At 52.6% G+C, this 24,718-nt stretch overlaps 1 protein-coding gene across 3 annotated transcripts in view; it reads right to left on the bottom strand.

Annotated features, from left to right (window-relative positions):
• Positions 1-505: 505 nt before the first annotated feature.
• The window catches only part of ITGB5 (integrin subunit beta 5), a 110,763-nt gene continuing 86,550 nt past the window's right edge, over positions 506-24,718 (bottom strand). The window contains exons 11-15 of one of the 3 annotated variants that reach the window (XM_036851831.1): positions 9,801-10,023; positions 5,838-5,941; positions 3,488-3,607; positions 1,978-2,144; positions 506-1,207 (exon numbers count right to left, since the gene is read on the bottom strand). In XM_036851831.1, the coding sequence (XP_036707726.1) occupies positions 1,112-1,207; positions 1,978-2,144; positions 3,488-3,607; positions 5,838-5,941; positions 9,801-10,023 (710 nt within the window). In that variant the 3' untranslated portion in view covers positions 506-1,111. Of the gene's footprint in view, positions 1,208-1,977; positions 2,145-3,487; positions 3,608-5,837; positions 5,942-9,800; positions 10,024-24,718 lie in introns of those variants that run through there. The other 2 variants (XR_005019804.1, XM_036851832.1) reach the window with 2 other exon arrangements.

Here is a 24,718-nt window from a genome sequence, read left to right as displayed (position 1 = left end):
CTTTTGACTCAGATACGAGAACAGAGGGGACTTAAGGGCCCTGCAGGGAAGGACAGCTGAAATGGGTTTTGTGCTTTGGGGCACAGGACTTTGGCTGGGGAGGGCACTGGAAGGAAACTGTTGTCAATAATCATGTGCAAGAAGGGACTGTGTGTGGAAGCCACATCTTGACCCTTCTTCATCTGCACAATCTATTTCCAGCCTTAGCACCTGGGAACAGGGTAGGGAGGCCAGAGGGGTGGTCTTCACAGTTTCTAGCCTAAACTTTTTCTTTAAGTAAAAGCTCAGAGGGTCCAAAGACACCTGCTTAGCCCTCCCTGGAGCCACCCCAGCTACCCCCCTGGGTACCGCACAGAGCCCTGTGTGATGAGCCCTCATCTGGAGTATTGGACTGGCTTGTGTGGCGTCCCCTGAGTGAGTACACAGCCATTTCAATCCCCGCTGGGGCACCATCCACTTCAGAAAGGAAGGTGCACGTCATAAAGAGTGTCAGGCAAACACAAAATCTTTTGGTTTTAATCTTTACTTTCAATCCCAAACAATCTCTTTCCTTTTTGTTACAAAAGTACTAAACAAACACAGACAGGGGAAGAAAGTTGACATCTACAAACTATGTGCCTTCAACAGGCGTCTCAGTAATCCCATCACCAACACCCATGTGCAAGGCAGAGACACCAGGTAGGTAATTCTCAGAAATCGGAACTATACCATAAATGCACGATCATTTTATTTCATTTTAAAATGATCAACAGGAGCAAAGGCAGACTGTGTGGGTTTTACTCACTCTGACACTCCCAAGAGCCTTCTCATCTGGCCAGACTGGAGGCCCAGCCCTCCCGGAAGGGAGAGGCGGCCCGCATCTCAGCAGTTCATTGGGACGACAAGCTGGATGTGCTGAGGAAAGCCTAGAGCACCGTCGCTGGGCTTGGAGGGGTGGCCAGGTGGCACGGCTGGGCACCTTCCTGTGTGGGTGGGCTCCTCGCCCAGGCTCACCGGAAGGTCTCTGCGCTTGGCCGTGCAGGGAACTGCGCTCCAGCCGAGCAGCTGTCCAAAGCGTGTCAGTCTCTGGCTTGACCGCTTGCCCCTCCAGCCCTCTGAGGGGAAGGAGCCATCAGTCCACTGTGCCATTGTAGGATTTGTTGAACTTGTTGAAGGTGAAATCCACGGTGTGTGTGGAGATGGGCTTTCTGTACAGAGGGTTTGAAGCCTAGAGAACACGGGAGGTAAGAGGACATGTGTTAGTTCATTCGTTCATTCGCACACACACAGGGTTGGAGGCCCTTCTAGGGTCAGTCACGCAGGAAGGCAGTGGGCCCTGCCCGCGGGTGAAGGCAACGGCCTTGTGCTGCAAGACTGGCTCCTCTAAGCCGGCCTGGGACGGTCCTGCCCCTCCCTGAGCTTTCTCTCTCCATCTCTGAAGCAAGCGGCTGTGCCTGTCAGACAGTCTCTCAAGTCCCTTGCAGCTTTAACACACTCACTGGGGATTCAGGGGGTGCTCACTCTTGCTCAGTCCTTCGGGAGCGTGCAGTCTGCTTGGGGAGACAAGACACACATGGACACCGCGAAAGACTGTGAGCACGTGGGACCCTCTCCTGGACTGTTGGACACAGTCTCCCTGCCGAGGCTGTGGCGAGCGCCTCTGCCGGTGAGCCTCCCGACCGGGGCCTGGTGCGGGGCTCCGTGCAGGGCGTCCAGAACTGGGCACACACCACCTCTCAGGTTTCGCTTCTTCGTGTTTTTTGTTTTGCTCTTTTTAACTTTTTGCCCGCACCGTGCAGCATGTGGGATCTTAGTTCCCCGACCAGGGATCGAACCCGAGCCCCCTGCAGTGGAAGCGCAGAGTCTTAACCGCTGGACCACCGGGGAAGTCCTCGCTTCTTTGTTCTGAATCCCAAAGATGTTAGTGGGCCTCTGCTTGAACTCAACCGGACTGCTAAGCTTGACATTTTTTCTACTTCCAGCTTCCCACTGGCTTACCATTTCGTAGCGGGCCCTGGATCGCTCGCTCTGGAACTTTGCAAACTCTCTCCGGTCGTGGATGGTGACAAGCAGCTTCCAGATGGCCAGGAGCGCAAGCCCAATCAGGATGATGCTGCCGACCACGGCCAGGAGGATGGTCGTGGCATTGGGGGCCGCTCCACACTCTGGAGGGGACCAGGGCACGATGAGCAAAGCCACGGCCGTCACCGTGCCCCCCGCCCCCTGACCTCAGGCCCGTCGGCTCTCCCCAGAGGCCTTCCCTGGGTTCCCTGAGATGCTCACACCGCTTCTGAGAGAGCTGGCTGGCAGGCAGGTTTCCCCAACGCACATAAAGTGGAAGATTCAAACAGGGCTGGTCACTGTCCCAAGGCCACACAGTAAGCCAACGGCAAAGTCTAGGAGAACCTTCGTGGCTGCTCCACTTTCTCCCACACGCCGTGCGTACGGCTGCGTCTCCCCAACTCGAAGCACCCACGCCCCAGCCCGGCCCCACCTCCCGTGCAGGACGCTGGACCAGGTCTCAGCTTTCACGTAAATGGTTTCAGGAGTAGACTGGGCGGCAGGAGGTTTCATGAAGCCGCTTCCACAAGGGCTGGGCTGGGGGCCAGCCAACACTTGTAAGCCCTTAGTGTGGAGCCTTTGGAGCAAATGTGCTTATTTTCAAAGAACCGCAAAGACAGCGCTTGGAAACAGAGCCTCCTTCTTACAGGCGTGCATCCTGGGCTAGGACCACAATCCTTCCCCTCTGCCTCTGGCCTAGGGAAGGCACATTATGTGGTCTAGCCCCATTTGGAAAAACAGTTTGCAATGTTTTGAAAGGAAGAGAGCAGATCTTTTTCTGCACCGCCCGCCTCTTCCCCGGCAACCTCCACCAGAGAAGAATGAAAGGGTTCATACTAGAAACCCTCATTACCCCAAGGAAAAGGGCCATTGGTCCCCAGGCCCAGTGCGTGGGGCAGAATTGCCCGTGTTAGATGAGAGTGTGCCGTCCTCAGGGGCCCAGGGAGCGAGGCATGGCACTTGCAGGAATGTCAACCCAGCGCTCCATCTGCCCTTCTTGGACTCCACTCCGGGAAGCGGCAGCCCGGCTAGGGCTGTGTGTACCCAGATGCTTCCTGACGCCCAGCCCTCATGGTCCAGACCTGCCCTGCACGCTCGCACCACCACTGGCCATGTAGGCTAAGTGTGTTCTGTGCTTACTGTCACCCCTGTGTCCCTTCCTTCAAGATGAGACACTCCCGCAGGGCAGGGCCCTATCCTCCTATAACTCCCATTCCCCTAAGTCATGCCCCCCCCCCAAGCTCCACCCCCGTGATGGGTCCCCAGATATACAACCATCTTTCTTCTAAACTATAGCAGTCAGGTAGAGGCGACCTTAGATCTTGATCTTTATATGGAACTGTATCCCTCCTCTCTCTGGAGTTTGGAAAGGATGGTGAGGAGAGAACGGGTGATACGTCAGAAACCGAGCCCCCTGGGGGAGCAGACAGAGCTGGCCCTCACCCACCTGGCTCCCTGAGGACTGTCAGGTTGGACCTCCCACTGGGGAGCTCTGCATAGGTGAACATCATCACACAATCCTTGGCAGTTTTGTAGAAACAAAGCACAGCCTCCTGGTCATCTTTCACTGGAAGAAAACCAAGCAGAAATGTCCTGAGTGTGTCTCTGAGCGATGCAGAGCCGCTAAGGGACGGGTGAGGAGCCGAACCCCGCAAAGAAGAAAAGGGGGTGCAGAGAGGCTTAAAGGGAAGGCTGGACCTTAAAAATGAATTTCTCACATCAAGAACGCAGGCCCAGCGCTAAGTTAGGCTGCGCTGGGGACGTGAAATCCCTTCCACGCGAGGGAGGCCTCTGCAGGCTCACTGGGGTGAAAGGAGAGGGGGCACTGCCGCTGGGGCGGGGCTGGGCAACGGAACTGGGTAAAGAAAAGAAGGGGCCATCCTGCTGTCCGCGGAGGCCTGAGCGAGAGTTCACGCTTGAGTCTACCTGGCTGAGAGCCGGCTGCAGAGGCCAGGAGGCGGAGGCGCTTTCCCGAGATGAGAAACCAAAAAGACCCACGAGGCAAGGAGGATGGGTGGATGAGAGACTGCACCTCCCACCCACGGTGCGCACCGCTGGCCTCGCTTCCCATACTAAGAAGCCCCCTTCCTCAAGCTGCCTCAACACCTGCCGTGCCCACGCGGCTGTCACCTGAGGGGAAGGTATCACCAACCCCACTCCCCCACCCCGCCCCCCACTGCCCCTGCCAGGCATTGTCTGCATTCCAAGCCTCCCCTGGGACAGGGTTAGACTGATTTCCAGGGTGGAAAGGAAGCGGGGAAGAGTGTGAAGCAAGAGACAGGCGGGTGGTAAGGGAATGACCCACTGGTCCTGAGTAACAACTGTGGGCTATTTTGTGACACGAAATGCTTTCTAGCTCCGCCCTTTGTAACCCTGTTGCTCGAAGGAGTCTCCACCTAGAGCCAGACAATTTTGAGTGCTTATCAGACACGGAGGCCTGGGCTTTTTCTCTCGGCCCCCAATCCTAAGCCTGGTCTGGGTGAGTGTGAGCGAGCATGGGTATGAAAAAGCCTGGGGGAAGGAAGGAAAAGGATAGCTGGTGAATGCGAACAGAAACCTTCTCTGTGAAGCAACTGATTCATGACAAAGGGACAGACTGAGAGGCAGCTGTGCGTGAACAGCTGCATTTGCTCCAGAGCGAGTAAGTAGTCAGTGGGCCGGGGGAGGCATCGCCATCTTTCTGTGGGTGCCCAGTCAGGGGGCAACGGCCCCAGGTCTGCAGGCAGAACTTGCTGTGAGCCAGACCTCAAGTCATAAGACAGAAGCAGGGCAGGAAAACGGGCATGAGAGGCCGGATCTGGGGAGGGCGGGGCAGGGGCTCCCTGCTGTGGTACAAGCCCTGGCACGCAGTAGGTGCTCAATGAATATGTGTTGGCAGAATACATGACTTGGCATCCTCAGGAGCCATGATTCGGCCAGAGCATCACTCAAGATCAGGGAGGCAGGAAAAAGGAGTGGGGAGACCTGTAGGAACGAGGAAGAGGCAGGGTAGCACTCGATCCCGGGTTCACTCGGACAGAATGTGAGCTCTGCCTCGTCTAATGCTGGCAGAGCATCGCGAGAGCCGCACTGGGCTGAGGCCAAACAGAGACTGGCTAGCTGGTCACCAAACATGGTTTCCCAGCTTCCTGGGCACAGCTGGACGACATTTCCCGCCATCCTTGCAGTAAACGTGGCTGGATGACTGAGCTCTGGGTGGGGGGGATGTTGTGTGCCCCACTTCCAGGCCCCACCCATGTAAACCTCCCCCACGATCTTCCCCCATTTGCAGATTCAATGGAGAGAATTCTGAGGACCCGGGGGAGGGTGGAAACATAATCTAGAGGGCACCTGGGCTCCTGAAGGAGCACAGAGAGGCCTTGTCAACCAGGAACATCTTCACTGGACTTCGAGTGAGTGACAAACTGACTTATATTTTGTTAAGTCATTGAGGTTTGGGGTTGGTTTGTTGTAGCAGCTAACAGTACTTATTCTAACTAATATACCAACTTCTCAGGAAGCCTGGGAGAAGATGTAGGAAGGGACTAGGCTTCAGGGATGGGACAGAAACTTAAGAACGGGAAGGCCTTACACCCTGGAGAGCCCAGAACCTATGACCTAACACAGGTACTCCAAGTCCTCTTGGGGAGCCAGCAAGGACTAGCCAAGGACACTGAGGTTGCTTCCTAACTCAAGGTTAAAACTACCCTCCTGTCTGCCAGGCAGCCCTGAAGATCGTCCCCACGAGGGAGAAAGTCTCTACACGTCTGCCAAGATCCAAAAGGGGCCGGCTGCCCAGGGCCACTCCCCGCACTCACCGATGGTGTCCACCCGTGTGATCACCTCATCCTTGCACAGGTTTTGGCAGGTCTGGTTGTCAACTGAGCTCCCTGAGTGAAGCAGCAAGCACTCAACACAATCTCTTTGGAAAAGAGGCAATAAATGTGGGTGTTAGATGCTGGGTAGTAGCTCCACACATGTAACTGAGTGCATGTCCCAAGAGTGCAGGTCGCAGCCCTCCTGCAAGCCCCTGAAAGTTTTAACTTCTCCCATGTTCAGATGTTTGGCCTCAAGGAACATTTCTGCTCTGTCCTTCTTGCTGCTATCATGCAGGGAAGCCCAAGGGTTCTCGGAGGAACATATGTGGGTTTAGAAGCATGTCTGGTACACATGTCAAGTTGCAGGTTGGAAACCTTTCAAATTCTGACACCAGGAGCCAAATCCATCTGCACTCTGGTGCATCAAATGCCTCACTGAGGAGTCTTCCCCAAACAAGAAGTTTCTGAAGATAAAAAAGTGTTCCTGGCCTCGAAGAGGGGTCCTCACCCCCCTATGGCCCCAATTCCCAGGATCCCCACCAGGAGACCGTCACCCAGGCAGGGCTCTCGGCACATTAAACTCTCTGGGTGGGCTTTCAAGACAAAACACCACTGCCTGGGCCCAACCACACCCATGGAATCCGAATCTCTGGGGCTGGACCTGGGCTCTTGGGGATTCTGAGTAAAGGTGAGGGCTGAGAACCACTGTCCTGGAGACTCTCAGGCCCTTGCCCGCTTCCTGCTCCCAGATAGAGCCCACCTGGCAGGGGAGCTAAGCTCTAAGGGTCCGTAAAGCTTGCTGTGGAGGGGAGAGAGGGTCTCTGACCTCTATGGGGGACTGGGGGATGGGAGAGCATAAATGGGATGGTGAGAACCCAACTCCAGGGAGAAGTGGGTTGGAACAAAACCACCAGCTGACGGGGAACGTGCAGGAACTTCCTGAAGTGATGGTGCTCGGTGGCCGGCCAGGATGGTGAGAGACCCCAAAACAGAGGTTTCCCCAGGAAATGGGGTGAGGACTCCAGAGCCAAGTGTGCTGGGAGGGCCACTGCCTTGCTGCCGCTGTGCCCTGGCACCCGAGGGCAGGGGAGCCTCACAGAGCCTCAGCCACATGGGGGGACAGCAGCCCAACCTACCCCACAGGCCTGTGGGGACCAAAGGGGCTGCGTGTCTGGAAAGCTCCCTGGCAAAAATATGGAGGGTTGTACCATCACCATGCATTGCCTTTATTAGTATCACTGTAAAATTCCGTGGGATGGAGAGACCAGTTACTACGTTTCCAGGGCAGAAACTGTGGCCTGAAGGGAGCTGGGAGCGTTTCATTAAGTCGCCCTATTTTACAGGTGAGGGAAGTGACGAATCAGTGACAGCAGGGTCCAGCACCCAGGTACCTGCCTCTCTGTCAAGTCCCTCCCTGAGTCCTTACTCCACTTTCTGAACACTGAGGAGGAATGGGCGAGTTAGTAGACTGTGGAGGGAAAGTAGGTAAGACTTTCTTACCAGGGTCCTAATATGCTTAAGAATCCAACTATCCTCAGATTGGCCACAAAATCCCACTCTCCTGGGAATGACTTCATGGAAACATTCTGAAGTTAAACAAGTAGGTAATTTCTGCATTTCTCCTGAGGCCAGAGCCCCAGCGGGCAGGCAACTGAGACTTGGCTGGGCACCAGGAAGGCGTGGCTCCAGCTCTGGTCATTCATGCTGACGCCGCTGCCCCTCCTCCACCCGTGGATTAACACACTGCAAAGAAAGGCGGCTGCTTCCGGTCTCCGCTAGGATTCACTGAGCCCTCCATCTGCATGCCCTGTCGTCATGAAACCACAGGGCCGCTTCCAGGGAACATTCCCTAATCATCCATGTGGACAAATCGGTTTAACCTGTGTGCTCCACATACTGGGTTGAATCTTGTGATCTGTTGCAGTCACGTATTAAAATGTCTGGCCTTTAAACAAACAAGTTGCTGAGACAGACTTTGCTCAGGGAGACTGTTAATTGAAATCAGCTGAAGCTGAATATGAACTCACCCAAGGTGCAGAGCGTGTTTGGTTAGTTCTAGAGAGTGGAGATTGACTGCTCTGAAACCCCAGAAAAAAAAAGGACATCGGCATTCAAAACCTGGTGGCTCTCAGCAAAGCAGCAAGTAGAAAAACAGCCTGAAATAAGGCACTATCAAAGGTACTTTGTTTAAAAAAAAAAAACAAAAAAAAAACGTGACAACTAGGCTGTGAAAGAGACTGTGTCAGCGTGGCCCGGAGACAAGTAAGAAGGAAGAGTGAGGCTCCCCTACGGCATCTCTTTGCTCTCCTTGCTCCCTTGATATTGCTCAATGGATAACAAATCATCAAGTCTATGTCTCCTTGGAAATGAATGCTTTAAACATTTAAAGCTAAGGTGGTCTTCCCAAGAGGCCTTTTAACTGACCTAAGCCAACCCTATATTGCCTTGCTGCTCCGGAAGAAGGAAAGAAACAGGCTTGATCTGCCTTTATTGGTTCCATGTGTATTGTCCTACCTTTGCAACAACCCCCATCCACCTCATACGCCCCAAGGTCTGGGAGCACATACTCAAAAGGGTTCTGCTGGTGGGAGAGCTGGGGGTAGGGCACCTCCCTCAGGCATTAAATGTTGATAATGGCCATGATTCCAGGCTCAGATAGCCACAGCTATTTGGGCTCCAGATCCAGGATCCTAACCTCCTCCTTCCCCTGGGATGTTTCTATTTGGATTTCTGTTGTTTCTCTGCTCTTAGCAGGTCTAAAGTAGATCTGTGTTTCTTCTCCCTTACTCTGCCTGGTTTCCCTCTAATTACACAGAATAAAATCTGGCCCTGTCTATCTTGTCTCTCCATCTGCGGCCAGCTTTCAATTACCCACGCCTGGATTATTTGTGGCAAACATCCAACCAGGGGTTCTGCCACCCAGAACGCTTCTGAGTGCAGACTGACCGGCAGCCACGGCTGCTCAGGGAGCATGAACTCGTCCCATTCGGAGCCCGAGCCAGGGGTTTGGAAGGGAAATCTGCCAAAACAAATTGCACAGTTGCGTTTCCCAGCCAAAGAGAAACAACGTCTGTATTATTATTTGTTTCTGATTATCTGTGCCCTCCCTCCCGGCCCCTTAGGACAAGGATGATGATGGCACAGCTGTTTCTCTAGCAAAATTCAAGAGAAACTGTCACTCTTGCTTTCCCGATGGCGTAACTCCCTGATTTAATTCCCTCTCATTTGCACTCTGGCAGAGTGTGAAGGGCAGAGCCGTGGGGAGGTCAACAGGGGAACGTAACCCCATGGCTGGGTCAGTGGAGGCCTGGAACCCGCGTCTGGATAATCTCTGCATTCAGCAGCAGCGCAGAGACCCACTCCATTATCTGTACAAATGGAGCAGAAAATTCAAAAGCCACTGCAGTTTGTTCCTGGCTTGCCTTATCTAGGTCGGGTGCCCTCCTGTCCAATTTACCTTCTGATGATGTTTTGCTTAAAGCAGCATTTCCCATATGGGGGGGCCTGTGAAACATTGTTTGGGAGATGCTAATGGGGCAGGAGGTCAAATTCATTTGGAAAAAAGATGCATGCTGAATGTCCTTTTAAAATACTCAGTGACACACTAAAGGCTCAAGAAGATGCTACTTTGGTACTAAAATCAGTTTAATTTCATTTAACTCAGTAATCCTATAACTTCTAAACTTGTAGGAACAGAATAACAGTTTTTGTTGTTGTTGTTATGTTTTGATTTTGTTTTTTTTTTACAAAATCCCCATGGAACCAGTGTTTCAAAGACCCTATTCTAGTTAATGTTAGTAAGAGTTTCGATCCCCAGCAAGGCTGGGTGGGGAAGATTCAGGAGATGGGGGGTGAGAGGCTGGCCAGCCCTGAAGGCTGACTGGCTGGATGACAGGCCTGGTCTGGGGGAGACGCTGGGGTTGGGGGCGGGGGTGGAAGGCTGTGTAGGGGGCGGCGCTTTACCTCTTGGTGCTGCAAGCATCCAGGCAGGTTGGGCACTTCTCACATGTCTCCCCAAAGGCCCCTGGCTCCGTGCACTGGCACTGCCCACAGACACAGTGCCCGCGGTCACTGCAGATCTGGCCATCCCTGGCCTGGCACGTACTGATGTCTGTCGAGCAGTTACAGTTGTCCCCGATGTAACCTGCGTGGCACTTGCATTCTCCGCAGTGACAGTCGCCGTGGCCTAAAGGACACACATGGCACATCAGCGCCTGCCTGCTTGCACGGACACACGACCAACCGCCCAGCGCCTGCCGTGTGCCGGACACTGGGGAGCCAGCAGAATGAGATGCCGACTGTGCCCTCGCAGTCCGTCTGGGCAGACAGAGAGGGCCTGGTGCCGACACGGGGTGACAGCAGGGCGCCCGGGCAGCGCGTGTGGCCCGGCTGGGCTGAGTGCTGCTCCAAGTCGGTCCAGAACTTGGCCAAGTCATGCCACAGGCCCAGGACACCAGAGAGCTTCTTCCTGTCTCCTGTGTTACGTGATTAATGGCCCCAGAACCTGTGAATGTAACCTCGTATGGCAAAGGAGACTTTGCAATGTGATTAACTGAAGGATTTTAAGATGGGGGAGATTCTCCCGGATTATCCAGGGGGGCCCTAAGTGCCACCACAAGGGTCCATATGAGAGGAAGGCACGGGGAGATCTGACTACAGAAGGTGGTGGTGACGGACAGGAGAAGCAAGATGCTGCGCTGCCACCTTTGAAGATGGAGGAGGAGGAGACCTCAAGGAGCCCGGAATGCAAGGAACGCAGCCCTGCAAGATGGAAAAGGCGAGGGAAGGGTCCTCGCCCAGAGCCTCAGAGGGAGTGCGGCCCTGCTGCCACCTTGACTTTAGCCAGAGAAAACGATTTCAGACGCTGACCTCCAGAAAAGAGAACACATCTGAGTTGTTTTCAGTCGCTAAATTTGTGGTACCCTAACACAGCCATGAAGGAAACCAACACAGTTGCTGTCCCTCAGTCTCAGTGAGACGCTGATTCTTGCTCTGGCCTTGGAGCCGCAGGCCAGAGCCGGATGACTCAGGAGCAGGTACGGGAGACGGCAGCGGCTAACACCCAACTCACTACGCACGTGTCAGGGTTTACAGCACGAACTCGATGAATTCTTACAACCATCCCACACGCACAAGTGATGAAACTGACACACGGAAGGATGAAGGGCTTGCTGACGGTCAGACAGCTAGCGGCTGCAGAGCCAGGACCCAAACCGGGGAGTGTGGCTCCAGGGCCCACGGTCTGAACTCCAAGATCCGTGGCCTCTCAGGAGAAGAGGACAGAGTAGGCCCTAATCAAGATGAGAACCAGCTGAGGGGCCCCCTGCTTCCCCCTTGCAGGAGGAACCCTTTCCACAGCCTGCAAGGGAGGAGGAGCTGGGCATCCCCTCCTGGTTCTTCAGGCATCAAGGGCAGGGGAGCTGCTGGGCTCAGAGGACTGAGTAAGTGTGCACACCAGGCACGCGCGTGTGCACGCTGGACAGTGAAAAGCACGGACAGCACCAGCCTCCAAGGGGGCCAGGAGCCTGACAGTTAGTGGATTCTCTATTTTTTGCTAACAGAGGCAGAAAGCAGTGCTACAGATGGCACTTAATTTTTAAAAATCTTCCTTATACTATCACTGCAGCATATTGTCCTTTCTCGTGCCATTTTGCTAAGGCTAATATTAATAGGACCAAGAATTTGTATTTACTGAGAACCCACTGACATACTAGCAGGAGACCAGGCAGGCAAGGGATGGCATCAGACAGGGGCGCCTTGCATTTTATTCCTGCTCCTGAGTCAGTTATCCTTGTAGTTGGACCTCGGCACCTTCTGAGACCACCAATGAGGGTGACCCGCAATTCAGGTCAGGAGCTAACTCCAGAGAGCCTCTTCACCCCCACTTCCTTCCTGTCCCCCTCCCCCACCTGTCTGCTCTGGAGAGCCTAGAATCTGCAGGAGGCAGGGAGGCCATCTGGAGCCGCCAGTCCTCCCCTCCCTCCCATGCATGTGGCGCAGCCTCTCTGCAGCCCAGGGGTGCAGAGCCCCAGCAGATACTGTGCTGGGCAAGAGCACCCTCCCACTTCACAGCCAGTGCCGAGGCATATGGCAGCCCTCTGGGAGGGGTGAGGAAAGCCAGACCCCAGCCAGGAGGAGGCTGTGGAGTGCAGTTTAACTGCCTGGAAGCTGGCGTGTGATGTGTGGGCCACAGGAGACAGCAGCACCCCTGCTCATGGGTTACACGGTGGGGGGGGGGGGTAGGGGCATGGGGGGGAAAGGGCAGCAGAGAGCACGACTCACCCCAGGGAGGGAGGCCTGCACACCCTTCCTCTCCACCGATCCCTGAACAGCCCTGGCAAGCAGGAAACCACCCCCCACAGGACGTCTTCCCAAATGAAATGGATCCAATCTGCACAACTCCCTAACGCTCGGCCTCAGGACCACATTGGTCAAGAGGCTGTTTTAAATTAAAATGGTTCACTGTCAGGGTGATTTTTACCCCCAGCATTTTATTATGACAATTCCAAGCCTGCAGCCAAGTTGAAAGGACTGTACAGAAAACATCCATCCACGTACCACCCCCATTCCGCCATCAGGATGCTGCCAGCTGCTTTATCACACATCTTTCCATCCCTCTCTCCATCCATCAATCCATATTTTTTTTAATGCATTTCAAAGTGAGTTGCAGTTATCAGTGCACTTGAGGAGTGGTTTTTAATACAGCTCTGGTCTCTCCAGTGGCTTGTACATCATGCCATTCCATCAAGCAAAAATAGAGGAAGTAAGAGGCATGGTTGGTGCCATATTTACAAGCAGCAAAGACACTACCCAGGCCAGAGAGACTGCTTTGTTTGACACGGTGAGTGTTGTTTCCCTTCCTTCTCCGTTTTTGGCAGCAATATAAAATGAACCAAATAAAAACCTAGCACAACATTCGAAAGTGTCAAAGGTTTGGTGAGGAGGTACTATATTATTTCGTTTTGGGTGAAGTGTGGGTGTGTGTGTGTTGAAGGGAGAACTTGCTCCCCACGGTGACTGGGCATCTAATGTGAAAAGATCTGCTGCTGAGAAGATGGCAAAGGTGCCAGCTGCTCTGTACTTCCCACCTTGACGGTTAACTGGCAAGTAAACCCAGCTGCCTTGGGTACATCTGACATCATGAAGACCTGAGAGCTCCAAAACCCAGCCCACAGTCAAAGCAATTGAGGGTGCCCCTAGATCTGGGGTACAATTACAGAGTTAGGAGTCAAGAGCAGGAGAGAGTGGGAGCTGGTAACTCACCCAAGGTCACCACGGCTCCATGGAGAGGGACGGGACTCACTGCCAGAGACCTAAGCCGTTCCTGAAAGCCTCCTACAGCAGCTGAGAGGCATGGACGTGGCGAGAAAGAAATGTTGTGCAAAGAACCTATGAGTGAGAGCACGAAGCGCCCCGGCCCACAGGGGTAGGGTGGGCAAGCAGGTGGGAGCCGCTGAGGGCCAGGGGGCCTCGGAAAGTCCTTATCCACGTGGCGTTTTGGCCTCAAACATTTGCCAACTCCAATGCAAGGTCCCAGCAAGTCAAACTAGGAGAGAAGCCACGCTCGGTGAAATGGCGGAAGCCACTGGAGTGCTGTCCTCAGGGACTCCCGTGATGGCCCCAGTTTGCCTGTCAGGTGGTTCATCGCCTCTCAAAGACAATGGAAAGCAGCTACAGCAAAGGGGTGACACACGCCTACTTGTCCTCCTTCACTCCCACGGCAGACCGTGCCATCTAATCAGGGGATTCTCTGCCAGGGAGCCCGGGCTCGGCCTCAGAATCCTCAACACTGTCCTCCAAGGAGGTTCTACCAACTGGTGGGGCCGGCACACAAGGTACAACCACTTGCCATTTCGGTTTAAAGTTTCCAAGTCTCCCTGAGAAAGCGTGACCCATATAGAGTGTCATAGACTTCGTAAACCTGGTCACAATTTATCCTAATCCAAAGGTCTCGGACCCTGCACTCGGGCCTCAACCTGCCTTTCCCTCAACCTGCACGTACAGACATTTCCACATCCTCTGGTCAGCCCTTGGCCTCTCCTAATGCCCTAGTAGGAACATGTTATTAAAATGACAAGGGTCATTCGGTCCCGTCCCCAGGCTCAATAACCCATCAATCACCAGGAGAACTGCATGGGGAATGGGAACATGGTCCTGGCTAACAGCACCCAGAGGGCCAAAGCAAGGACTCTGCATCAAAACAAAGCTCGTTTATAATGCTTCCCCAGCACCCTGGCAAAGTGTGCTGAATTTCATGATGCCTGTTTAATACTGTGCATACATAAGAATATTTTCATTACACATAGACAGGGATACTGAAGGGCATGTGAAACCACTTTGTAAGCTGTGAATTGCTACATGTGCAAGCTATTATTAGTACCTTTATTAGAATGACTGATAGCTAAATGGACAGGAAGTTGTAAATGTGTCTATTTATACAGAATTTCAGCTCTACAGAATTCAGCAGCTTTCCATCAGCAAGACGGTGCTTGTGTGGGCCATGGGCCAAGACGCAGGCCCCCCCACCCCGCCCCTGCCCCCATTGATCAAGTAGAATACTGGCTATTCAGAGGCAGGGGCATGCCTGAAGCAGGCGGGGAAGGAGCTGCCAGAGAGGAGGGAGGGGGCACGTGAGGAAGCCCCAGCGCCAGTGCTCTGTAGAGGTCAAGAAGGGCAAATCCTACAGTGCGGTGGGGCGGGGAGGGCAGAATCCAGTGGTAGAGAGGTGAGGAAGTGGCCACAGCAAGCGCGGCAACTCCCACAAGGAATCTGGCTGTGCAGGGAAAGGAAGAGATGGCGGGGAAAGAGGCTGGGGATTTTGAAGAGGGGATATTCGAGCATCCTTCTGATTAAAGAGAAAGATACAGAAGAGAGAACATTTTGGTGGAAGTGGAGGGATCGAGGGAAGAACAAACCCCAAAGAGATCATAGCAGAGAGAGGTTAGCGGGGCGGGTGGGGCGAGAGAGAGAGAAAAAGAGAAAGAGAGAGAGAGAGAGAGCGAGTAGCTGGTGGGTGAGGACTGTGGCCGGAGGAGCTCAGGCTAACCCCAATCAGCTGCGTGAAAGGCTGGCGGCTGTGCTGGAACCACATTCAAGTGTCACCTTGGGCAAGTCCCTAAACCTGACTGATGATCATTTCCTCATCTGTCAATGAGGACAATGCCTTCCTCGTGGGAGTGTCATCAGAAATACTGGTGTTAATGCAAATCAAGCCCCTAGCCACAGCAGCCAGCACATGACCGGACCGCCCCTGAAGCTAAGCAAGCAAGGAGCTTGGAGGCCGTTGCATTGGACAGCGGTCACAGGGCCGTGCAGGCGAGAGAGGGTTGAGAAGTCGGGGATCATGCAGTGGGAGGGCACAACCTCAAAGGGGGGGGAAGATCAACGGGGTAGAAAGCAAGGATCTGCAGGAGCGAGGGGAGGGCTGACAGGGGTGGGAGGCGGCCAGCGCCCCTCGTCCTCAGGAAAAGGAGGCGTGGGCATTCTTTCATGAGCTGGAGGATGAAGGGGAGCCTGTTCACCATGGAACATGGGTGGTGGGTAACAGCAGGGATACAAGGAAACTTTCGGAAAATGAGGCAGTAGAGTGTGGTGGTTAACATGTGGCTTCTGAAATCAGAGAGCCTGGGGCTGGCCTCCTGAATCTGCTATTTACCAGCAGTAACTGATGTTTAACCCCGCTGCATCTTGGTTTCTTCACTTTAAAATGGGGCCAATAAAGATGTCCCCACTCATAGGGTTGTTGTATGAGTTCAATCACATAACCTGTATAAAGCACTTAGTGTCTGGCATATAATAAGTGCTCAATTAATGCTAGATAGCTTCATTGCTGTTATAATGGGCGTGTGTGGGGAGGGGAAGCTTGGAGTAGATAATCTCAGAGGATGGGAGAGGGAATACCTTCTGAGAGCTTGGACCAAAGACTTCCAGGGTTAGGGAGTTCCCTGTCAGTCCAGGTGTTAGGATTCAGCACTTTCACTGCCGGGGCCTGGGTTCAGTCCCTGGTCAGGGAACTAAGATACTGCAAGCTGCGCAGCTCAGCCAAATTAAAAACAAAAACAGGGCTTCCCTGGTGGCGCAGTGGTTGAGAATCTGCCTGCCAATGCAGGGGACACGGGTTCGAGCCCTGGTCTGGGAAGATCCCACGTGCCGCGGAGCAACTGGGCCTGTGAGCCACAACTACTGAGCCTGCACGTCTGGAGCCTGTGCTCCGCAACAACAGAGGCCGCGATAGTGAGAGGCCCGTGCACCGCGATGAGGAGTGGCCCCCGCTCGCTGCAACTAGAGAAAGCCCTCGCACAGAAACGAAGACCCAACACAGCAAAAATAAATAAATAAATAAATTTAAAAAACAAAAAAAAAACAAGCCTTCCAGGGTTAAAAGCTCCCATAAGGTTATCTAATCCATGCCCAGCCCAAAGCGAGAACACCCAGGGCCTGGTGAAGCTGCTCCCTCAACCCCAGAGCCTTGGCAGGGAGGCTGACACCCAACAGCACTGGAGGCCCTGCCTGGGGGGCACTCCAGCCCTCAGCAGGAAGGGGACCAGCTGCATGTCTGAGGCACGGCATGTGCGGCCCTCGGCCCCAAGCTGGACTGCGGTCTGCAAAGGCCCAAGGCAGCCCTAGGGTGACCTCAGAGGACCTGCGTGAGGGCCCTGGGGCTGGAGGAAGGAAGGAGCCGGCCTGGGACGGGGCAGAAACAAGAAGTGGGTGTCTTCTCCCCATCCTGGCCCCGTCAGGAGCAAGGATCACAACCACACAGACGTCAGACCCTCAGGGTACAAATCGTCTCTCCACAGCTGGTCCAAAAATAGTTTCCATCCAGCTCAGGAATGCACTGCACTTCCCTCGGCTTCCGCCCCCTCCCCTCGGCCTCCAGGAGGCCTTTCAGGCTGGCAGAGGGCTGAGGAGGGGAGGGCTGTGCTCAGCTCCCCAGCCCCCCAGACAGGAACAGCACTTCCCTTGCTCCTGTCTCTCCCTCTCCCTATCCCACTGTCTGCATCCCTCTCTCACACAAGTATGTACTCTCAGTTTCTGCCTCCCCCAAGCTCCCCCATGGGCACCCCTCCTTCCACAGCCCCAGCATCCCTCCTCCCACAGCCCCAGCACCCTCCTCCCACAGCCCCAGCACCCCTCCTCCCACAGCCCCAGCATCCCTCCTCCCACAGCCCCAGCATCCCTCCTCCCACAGCCCCAGCACCCCTCCTCTCACAGCCCCAGCATCCCTCCTCCCACAGCCCCAGCACCCTCCTTCCACAGCCCCAGCATCCCTCCTCCCACAGCCCCAGCACCCTCCTCCCACAGCCCCAGCACCCTCCTTCCACAGCCCCAGCATCCCTCCTCCCACAGCCCCAGCACCCCTCCTCCCACAGCCCCAGCACCCCTCCTCCCACAGCCCCAGCACCCCTCCTCCCACAGCCCCAGCACCCCTCCTCCCACAACCCCAGCACCCCTCCTCCCACAGCCCCAGCATCCCTCCTCCCACAGCCCCAGCACCCCTCCTCCCACAGCCCCAGCACCCCTCCTCCCACAGCCCCAGCACCCCTCCTCCCACAGCCCCAGCACCCCTCCTCCCACAGCCCCAGCATCCCTCCTCCCACAGCCCCAGCACCCCTCCTCCCACAGCCCCAGCATCCCTCCTCCCACAGCCCTCTGTCTACCCATCGTCTTCCCCTACTCTCTCCCCTCTTCTCAGGACAGGCAGCGGGTAAACAGGAAGTGGTTAAGAGAAAAAAGAAAAGGAAGCGCTGTGGGCTGGAAAGCCTCTGCCCATTTGGGTGATTTCCCTGCCATGGAAGTCAGGTCTTGTCTGCGGTGTGGACACCTCTGGGTGACACCTTGGGCCCCGCTCCTGGAACTCTCCAACAGCCATCTTAAAAAGGGCAGGAAAACCAACCAGAGCTTTCTGTGCCTCCAGCCACCGGTGTCTGTGCGACTCGGGGGTCCCAAGACGCTGCTGAGCCAGAGGAGGCACACGGCCCCGCCCTCCTTAGCATCAGGTTGGGGTTGGGAGCTGCTCCCCGAGAGCCTGTGAACGTAGACGTCCTGGGCACTCACACAATCTCCGTGGGGAACCACAGCCAGGGGCGGGCTGACCTGTGGCCAAACGCACACACAACGCTTCCAGAGCGTCCGGCCTCTGTGTCCGGGGCTTTGGACTAGGAAGGGGAAATCCCTCCTATGAGGGGCGCTCTTCCTGGTACCTGGCTGACGAGCAAGTGAGGGTTACATAACGGGCCGGGTGTTCTCAGTGTCTCCGGGTCTGGTCCCCGTGGGAACGCGCCCCTCCCATTGTCTCAGTGTTCCCTTCCATGCACTGGCTTTGGTGCCAGAAAAAGTAGAGAACAGAGATTCTGGAAATGCACAGGACTTCTACCCAGTTCCCTCATGAGGGATCTTAGCCTGACTCTGGGCACCTCAGCAGAAACTAAATAAACCTCCAGGGTCAAGAGAGAAGTCACTCTTGAACGGTTGTGTCCTCACCACAGGCTTCCCGAGCCTGTAAACACGGCCTGCTCTTGCCAAGGATGAGTTACTGACTAGAGAACTTGCCAACTAAGGGCTGCTCCTCTCAAAGACAGCACAGCTCTCCTCGCCCATCCCCAACCCCGGAGCCAGCACTCACAGAGTCTGCTCAGACCAACTCGGTCTCACCCTTGTCACTACTTGGAAGCCCTCGGCTGGGGACGCGTCTTCTGGACGGGAGCTACCGTGCAGCCTCACCTAGCTACTTGCTGGCTCTGGACAGCAGTCCGCTTTCTTCATCAATAAAAGAGGGACGGTGGCTTGTCTATCTAATGGGATTGGAGGAATTCCTTGTAAATGTGCAATAAAGAAATGTATGGTTTCAAGAAATTTCTAATTTCACTGAGAAATCAAGTCATTAAAATCTCTTAATAGGGAAACTTGATGGAGCACTTACAATAGGACAGGCATTATTCTAAGCACTTTACTTGGACTTTCTCATTACTAGTCCCAATCACCCTACATGGTGGTACGATTATTACCCTAATTTTTGCAAATATGGAAAATGAGGCACAGAGAAGCCAAGTAATTTATCCAAAGTCACACAGCAGGCAGGTGTCAGGGCTGGGATTTGAACCACATCTGTTTGTCTCTGGAGTCCATATTCCTAACCACTATGTGTACTGCCTCGCTAGTATAATCTAGGCATGACTAAGTGATAAAAATTAACACATAGGATAAATGTTCAAGGTGACCCAGGGTGTTTTATAGTTTAAAAATGTGCAACAGATCCATCCCCAAGTCTAGCTCTTTTAATCACTGATCATTAAATCACTCTTGGCCTCCATTTTCCTATCTGTAAAGTAAGGGTGGTAACTACGTGAGCTCTACCATTCCTCCACCGCTGACATTTGCTGTTCTCGGTCAGAGCAGGAGAAATCTGGAAAGCCTGGTACAGGCTCTGGCTTAAGCTACAGGTTTTGGAATAGTAGAGGAGAGAAGGCATTTTGGGTGCAAAAAATAGGATGCATTCACTTGTGAGGATGAATACAGAGAGTGAGCAGCCTGGAAGGGAAGTATTTGAAAAGGAGAGTTTGACGAGAATGGGTACCCGGGGCGTGGACATGGGCCTGTTTGTATGCATGTGTGTTTGTAAGTTTGCACGTATATAAAAAGACAGAAGGAAGGGAGGGAAGGAAGGAAGGGAAAAAGGGAGGGAGGACGACTGTGGAGGAAGGATGGCCTGAGGGCTAGATTGAGGAGTTTGAATTTATCCTGTAGTCCCCAAACGGCCTGACAATAAACTCCCATCACTAGAGGGAAACTGAGAGCCTCAGCTGGACGCTGCAGCGTTCTCCTGGTCGAGTACTCCTGCTATGGTCTGCCCCTTCCCCAAGTTTTGTCCACAGGGCCTCCTCCATCATTTTCCTAAAATGTAAACTATGTGATGACACTCTTTTGCTTAAAATCCTTCAACGGCTCCTCACCGCCAAAAGCACAGCTTCCACATGTAAACTTTGTGCCCAACATACAAGCCTGTTATGTGGCCTACCTCTCACATCTCTTCACTTGCCCCTGCGCCCCCGGGCACCCCAGGTTCTGGTCATTTCAAACCACTCCAAGCCTCTCAAACATGCTGAACTTTAGCATATTTTTGTTTTGAAACAATTACTTTGGCTGCAGCACGGGGAGCAGATGAACTTGGATGGTGGTAGCACAGATGGGGAGAAGACGAATTTCAAAGAAATATGTGGTGAGTGGACAAGACTTACAATAGGACAGGCATTGTTCTAAGCACTTTACTTGGATTTTCTCATTAGTAGTCCCAATTGCCCTATGTGGTGGCACGATTATTATCCTAATTTTTTGAAAATATGGAAAACGAGGCACAGAGAAGCCAAGTAATTTATCCAAAGTCACACAGCAGGCAGGTGTCAGGGCTGGGATTTGAATCACATTTGTTTGACTCTGGAGCCCATATTCCTAACCACTATGTGTACTGCCTCTCCAGTATAATCCAGGCATGACTAAGTGATAAAAATTAAAACAACACATAGGATAAATGTTCAAGGTGACCTAGGGTGTTTTAGAGTTTAAAAATGTGCAACAGATCCATCCCCAAGGCTGGCAGATGGAATGTAGGAGTTGAGGAGAAGGTAGGAAAAAGGATAATTCCTGGGTTTCTGGCTGGTACAGCTGGATGAAAGGTGGAGACAAGGAAAATCAGGAGAGGACGACAGCTGGGAGGAAGATCATGAAATCAGTCTGAGACATCCTGAGACCGAGGTTCATTTAAGACATCCACGTGGAGCTAAAGGGAGCTTGGGAGCAGGTCTGAGCAACACAAGGGTAACTGAAGGTGTGGGCACAATGAGATTCCTGAGAGAGACTCTGGGGGAGAAGACGTCCAAGCTGTGCCTTGGACAATCTCAGCACTGAATGGACGGCCAGAGGAGAAGGATCCCACAAAGGAGCCTACAGTTCTGACTGACAGTGGGGAGAGAGCTTTTCAAGGTGGGCGCGGTCAACAACATCAGCTGTCACTCAACAGTCAAGTAAGATGAGAGCTGAACAAGCCTTAGATGCAGCAGGACACAGCCATTCAGGACCTGGAAGACCTGTTTTGGTGGAATCATGGGCCTGAATCCAAATTGGACTCTGATGAAGGCTGCCTGGGAGGTGATACATGAAGTCAGTGGGTGTAGACAAATGTTTTGAGTGATACGGCTGTGAATATGGAGTAAAGAGGAGCTTGCAGTAGTGGGGGCGGGGAGGGTAAGGGTTTCTCTTTTTCTTTTTCTTTTTTTTTTTTTAAGACTGGAGAGTCCTGAGCATGTTCTAAACCTGACCAGAAGACTTGGTTAACAGGGAGAGTACAGATATACAATCACTTATCACACGGATATATTTGTTTACACATTTGCCTCATCTCATTGGTTTGCAAACCCATACAAAATCAAAGACGGTGTTTTATTTTTGTTTGCCTGATGCCTAGCATGGTGTTGGGCACACAGTAGATGCTAAGAACATGTTGTTGACTGGTGGAGGCTGTGAATGACATCAGGACAAGCCTGAAGCCCTGGGGAAGATACCCGATGCTGGAAATTAGAAAAGGAATGAAGTATTATTGATGCTTATAAACTTAAATGTGATTCTTGAGATATTTCAAATTCTTAACAAACGCCCAAGAAACCCAGAGACTTGAGGATGACACGAGGAATAAAGACTAGGGAATTCTCTTTCCTGTGGCAACCATGGTCATGGTTGAACAGAAGTCACAGGCTTTGCACCCGATACTGTTCTTGCATATTGTTCAGATTTCTCCAGCAAAAGGCTCTTCAGAGATGTGAACAATGATGCATCCTCAGTCTCAGGGCTCGCTGCTCCTCTCTCCTTGGCTTAGTGTCAATGAACCAGGCCTGACAAGCTCAACTGAAGGTGCTTCCCAATAGGTGATGCCCTGACAAGCCCCTTACCCTTTGCCTTCATCTGCTGAACTGCATGTTGCATTCTGTATCTGATCAGCAAAATATGACCACTACTAAGCAAATGAGGTGATGCTGCTTTAAGCTAAGCTTCCCCAAACCTCAAGAATACTTTGAGATGATAGCTCTGGCTAGAAAGCCAAGACTCCACTGTCAAAGGCAACAGAGCTCTGTCAAAGGGTATCTTTGCCTTTCTGGTCTTAGCACCTGGTTTCTCAATGCTGATGCCCAGCTGCCAAGTCCCTCTAACTACTACTGCATTCCACACGAGGGCACCAAGGAAAGGACTTGGTGTCTGGCCCAACTCTATCAATCACAGGGAGATTAAGGCAACGGAGGGAAGATGGAAAATCCTGAGTGCCTTAATGAACTCACCTTTCCAGTTTCAAAGGAGTGTGAGGAACCATAGTCCTCATAGGACCCTGAGAACGCTGACTCAGAAAGAAAAACAGAAGGCCTGTTGCCAAGAGAAACAGAGGTGCCTCCCATCGACTTCTTGAGTTTGGCTTAACCTGCCTGATCTGCCTGGCAGGCACTTCTGGGGAAATGCCAACAGCATCTGGGGAGACATGAATTCACTCCCCTTTCCCCTGGTCACTGCAACAGGATGAGAGGGTTACTATTTTCACCCTGGAAAACTGTCATGTTGTTGTGGTGGGTTAACAGTTGCCACATTCCATCCTCAGTTGGCCACTGTTCAGAGCCTGGAGCAGCGCTCTCAACGGACACAGCTGGTCTGGAATGTCACATGAGTGGGCCACGCTGAAGCCTGGCTGCCAGGAGCCCAGCCAAGCCAGGAGATGGCAGGAAGCAGCCGCCCAGAGAAGAGCATCCCCTGAGGGTTAGGGTAGGTGAGCTTTTCTTAGGCCAAGGCTTTGGGCCAACCACCGGTGGGGAGCATGGCCAACATGCCAATCTTCTCGGCCACAGCCTTCACCACACGGATGATCAGTAACAGCCACCTCAGTCTCCTGGTAGAGGAACAACCACCAAATGAGATCATGCATGCCAAGAGTGTTTTATACATTAGAAGAGGCTAACAAAGGTTCATTTAAGGAAAGTGGGTCCAGCCTAATCAATAACAACAGCCAGACACCCACTGACTACTAAGAGGAACACTCTGTGCCTTTCATCAAATAACAGTCACGAAGGGACGGGTACTTCGGCTGGTCTCTTGCTCTGCGTGTGTCCTTCGGCCTGGTCTGCTATGTCTGATCTATCCTTATGTAACCCAGAGAAACTCACTTAGCAAGACAGAGACTAAAAGTTTCCTAAAATTTTTGACCAGAATAAAAGAGCACTTATTAGGTAAGACTTGGAAAATGTGGGCTAAATGCTCACGTGGTGGCAGGAAGGGCTGGGCTGGTATTAAAGAGATTTGGGAAGGGTCTCAAGCTAACTAAAATGAGTAAAATTCGGTAGAGATGAGGTAACTATTTACTTACAAGGTTCTGCTCGTCTGAATCTATAATCAAGAATCTCAAGGTGCTTTAGTCCAGGTTTTGGGCCTCAGTTTCCCACAATGTAAACAGTCAATGCAGGTAATAGACAGTTGACCCACTGTGTGTGACTGGTGGTGGTAGAAAAGGCAGAAGATGCAAATAATCCCACTATTTTGTGCTTGCTCGTGAAGAGCACAAAATGCTAACAAATTAGCCTCAGTGTGTTTCCAAGGAAAAACATCTCAATATACTAAAAAGTGTGTTAAAATAGATTCTATTTATTATTATTATTATCATTATTATTACAATGTTTGCCTAAAGGTCAGTGATGTGATGTCAAATAACATACCAACCTGGGAAGTATATTCCTGTAGCTTAAGGATGGTGGGTCATCTGATGAAGACTTTTGGGGGTGATGGTTGTGGGCTGGGGTGGTAGGAGGTCCCCTCCTCTGGGTCAGAGGGCAACAGGCAGGGCTCAGGAAGGTGTCCAGGAGAGAATGAAACTGAGCAGGACCCTGTGTGGTCTTCCAGGGACAGACCTTCCCCCTGCCCTGTGTCCTCCAACTCTTGTTTGTAGAAAAGCTTTAACCTCCCAAGGCTTCCCAAGTTCCAAAGAGAAAATTTAATCAGAGAAGTGAAAAAATGCAGGAAAAAGGAAAGCGGTCAAGCAAGACAAAATAATAGTTTAGCCATAAAACAACGTCAAGGACCCTTAGCTCCTCCTCAAGGGCTACAGATGATATCCTGAGCCATATCCTTGAGTTGCTTTGCAGAAACTAAACCCCTCCCCAGGTAGAGGAAGTTGACTGCATGCTGAGCACCAGCACATAGTCCCCAGACCATAGACCCCAGACCAGTTGGAGGCAGAAAACTGATAACTGAGATTCCCCAAAATATCACCCTGTTACCTCACCACAAGCCAATCAGAAGAATGCCCATAAGCTGATCAGACACTGCAACCCTCACCCCTAACATTGCCTTTAAAAACTCTTCCCTGAAAGCCCTTAGGGAGTTAGGGTCTTTTGGGCATGAGCTGCCCATTCTCCTTGCTCAGCACCTGCAATAAACACTGTGCTTTCCTTCACCACAACCCAGTGTCAGTAGATTGGCTGTGATGCATGTCACCCCAGTTCCTTTCATTAAACAAGAAGATGCAAAACTTCTGGCAGACTGAACTCACTCAGAGCAACTTCCAGACACCAGCGAGCATTTGGATCTGGGTGGAGTCCTTAGGTCAGTGTTCTGACAGTCAGGAACACTTACCCCAAAGGAAAACAGGGCTCCATCCAATCCCGCCCCACCCCACCCAAAGCACTGAGCAGCAGAGTCCTATAACCAGTTACGTCACAGTTTCCAAAATCAAGACCAAACTCAAAGTGACAGCTCAACACCCAAGAAATAGAAACAAAGGAGCCTTACGAATAACTATTTCAGTCACCAGAGGTCTCTCATCATTTTCAATTTAACTAAGAATGGGAAATTTTCTA

The sequence above is a fragment of the Balaenoptera musculus genome, chromosome 4, assembly GCF_009873245.2.
Source record: "Balaenoptera musculus isolate JJ_BM4_2016_0621 chromosome 4, mBalMus1.pri.v3, whole genome shotgun sequence".
NCBI lineage: Eukaryota > Metazoa > Chordata > Mammalia > Artiodactyla > Balaenopteridae > Balaenoptera > Balaenoptera musculus.
This window is presented reverse-complemented; position numbering and strand designations above follow the sequence as displayed.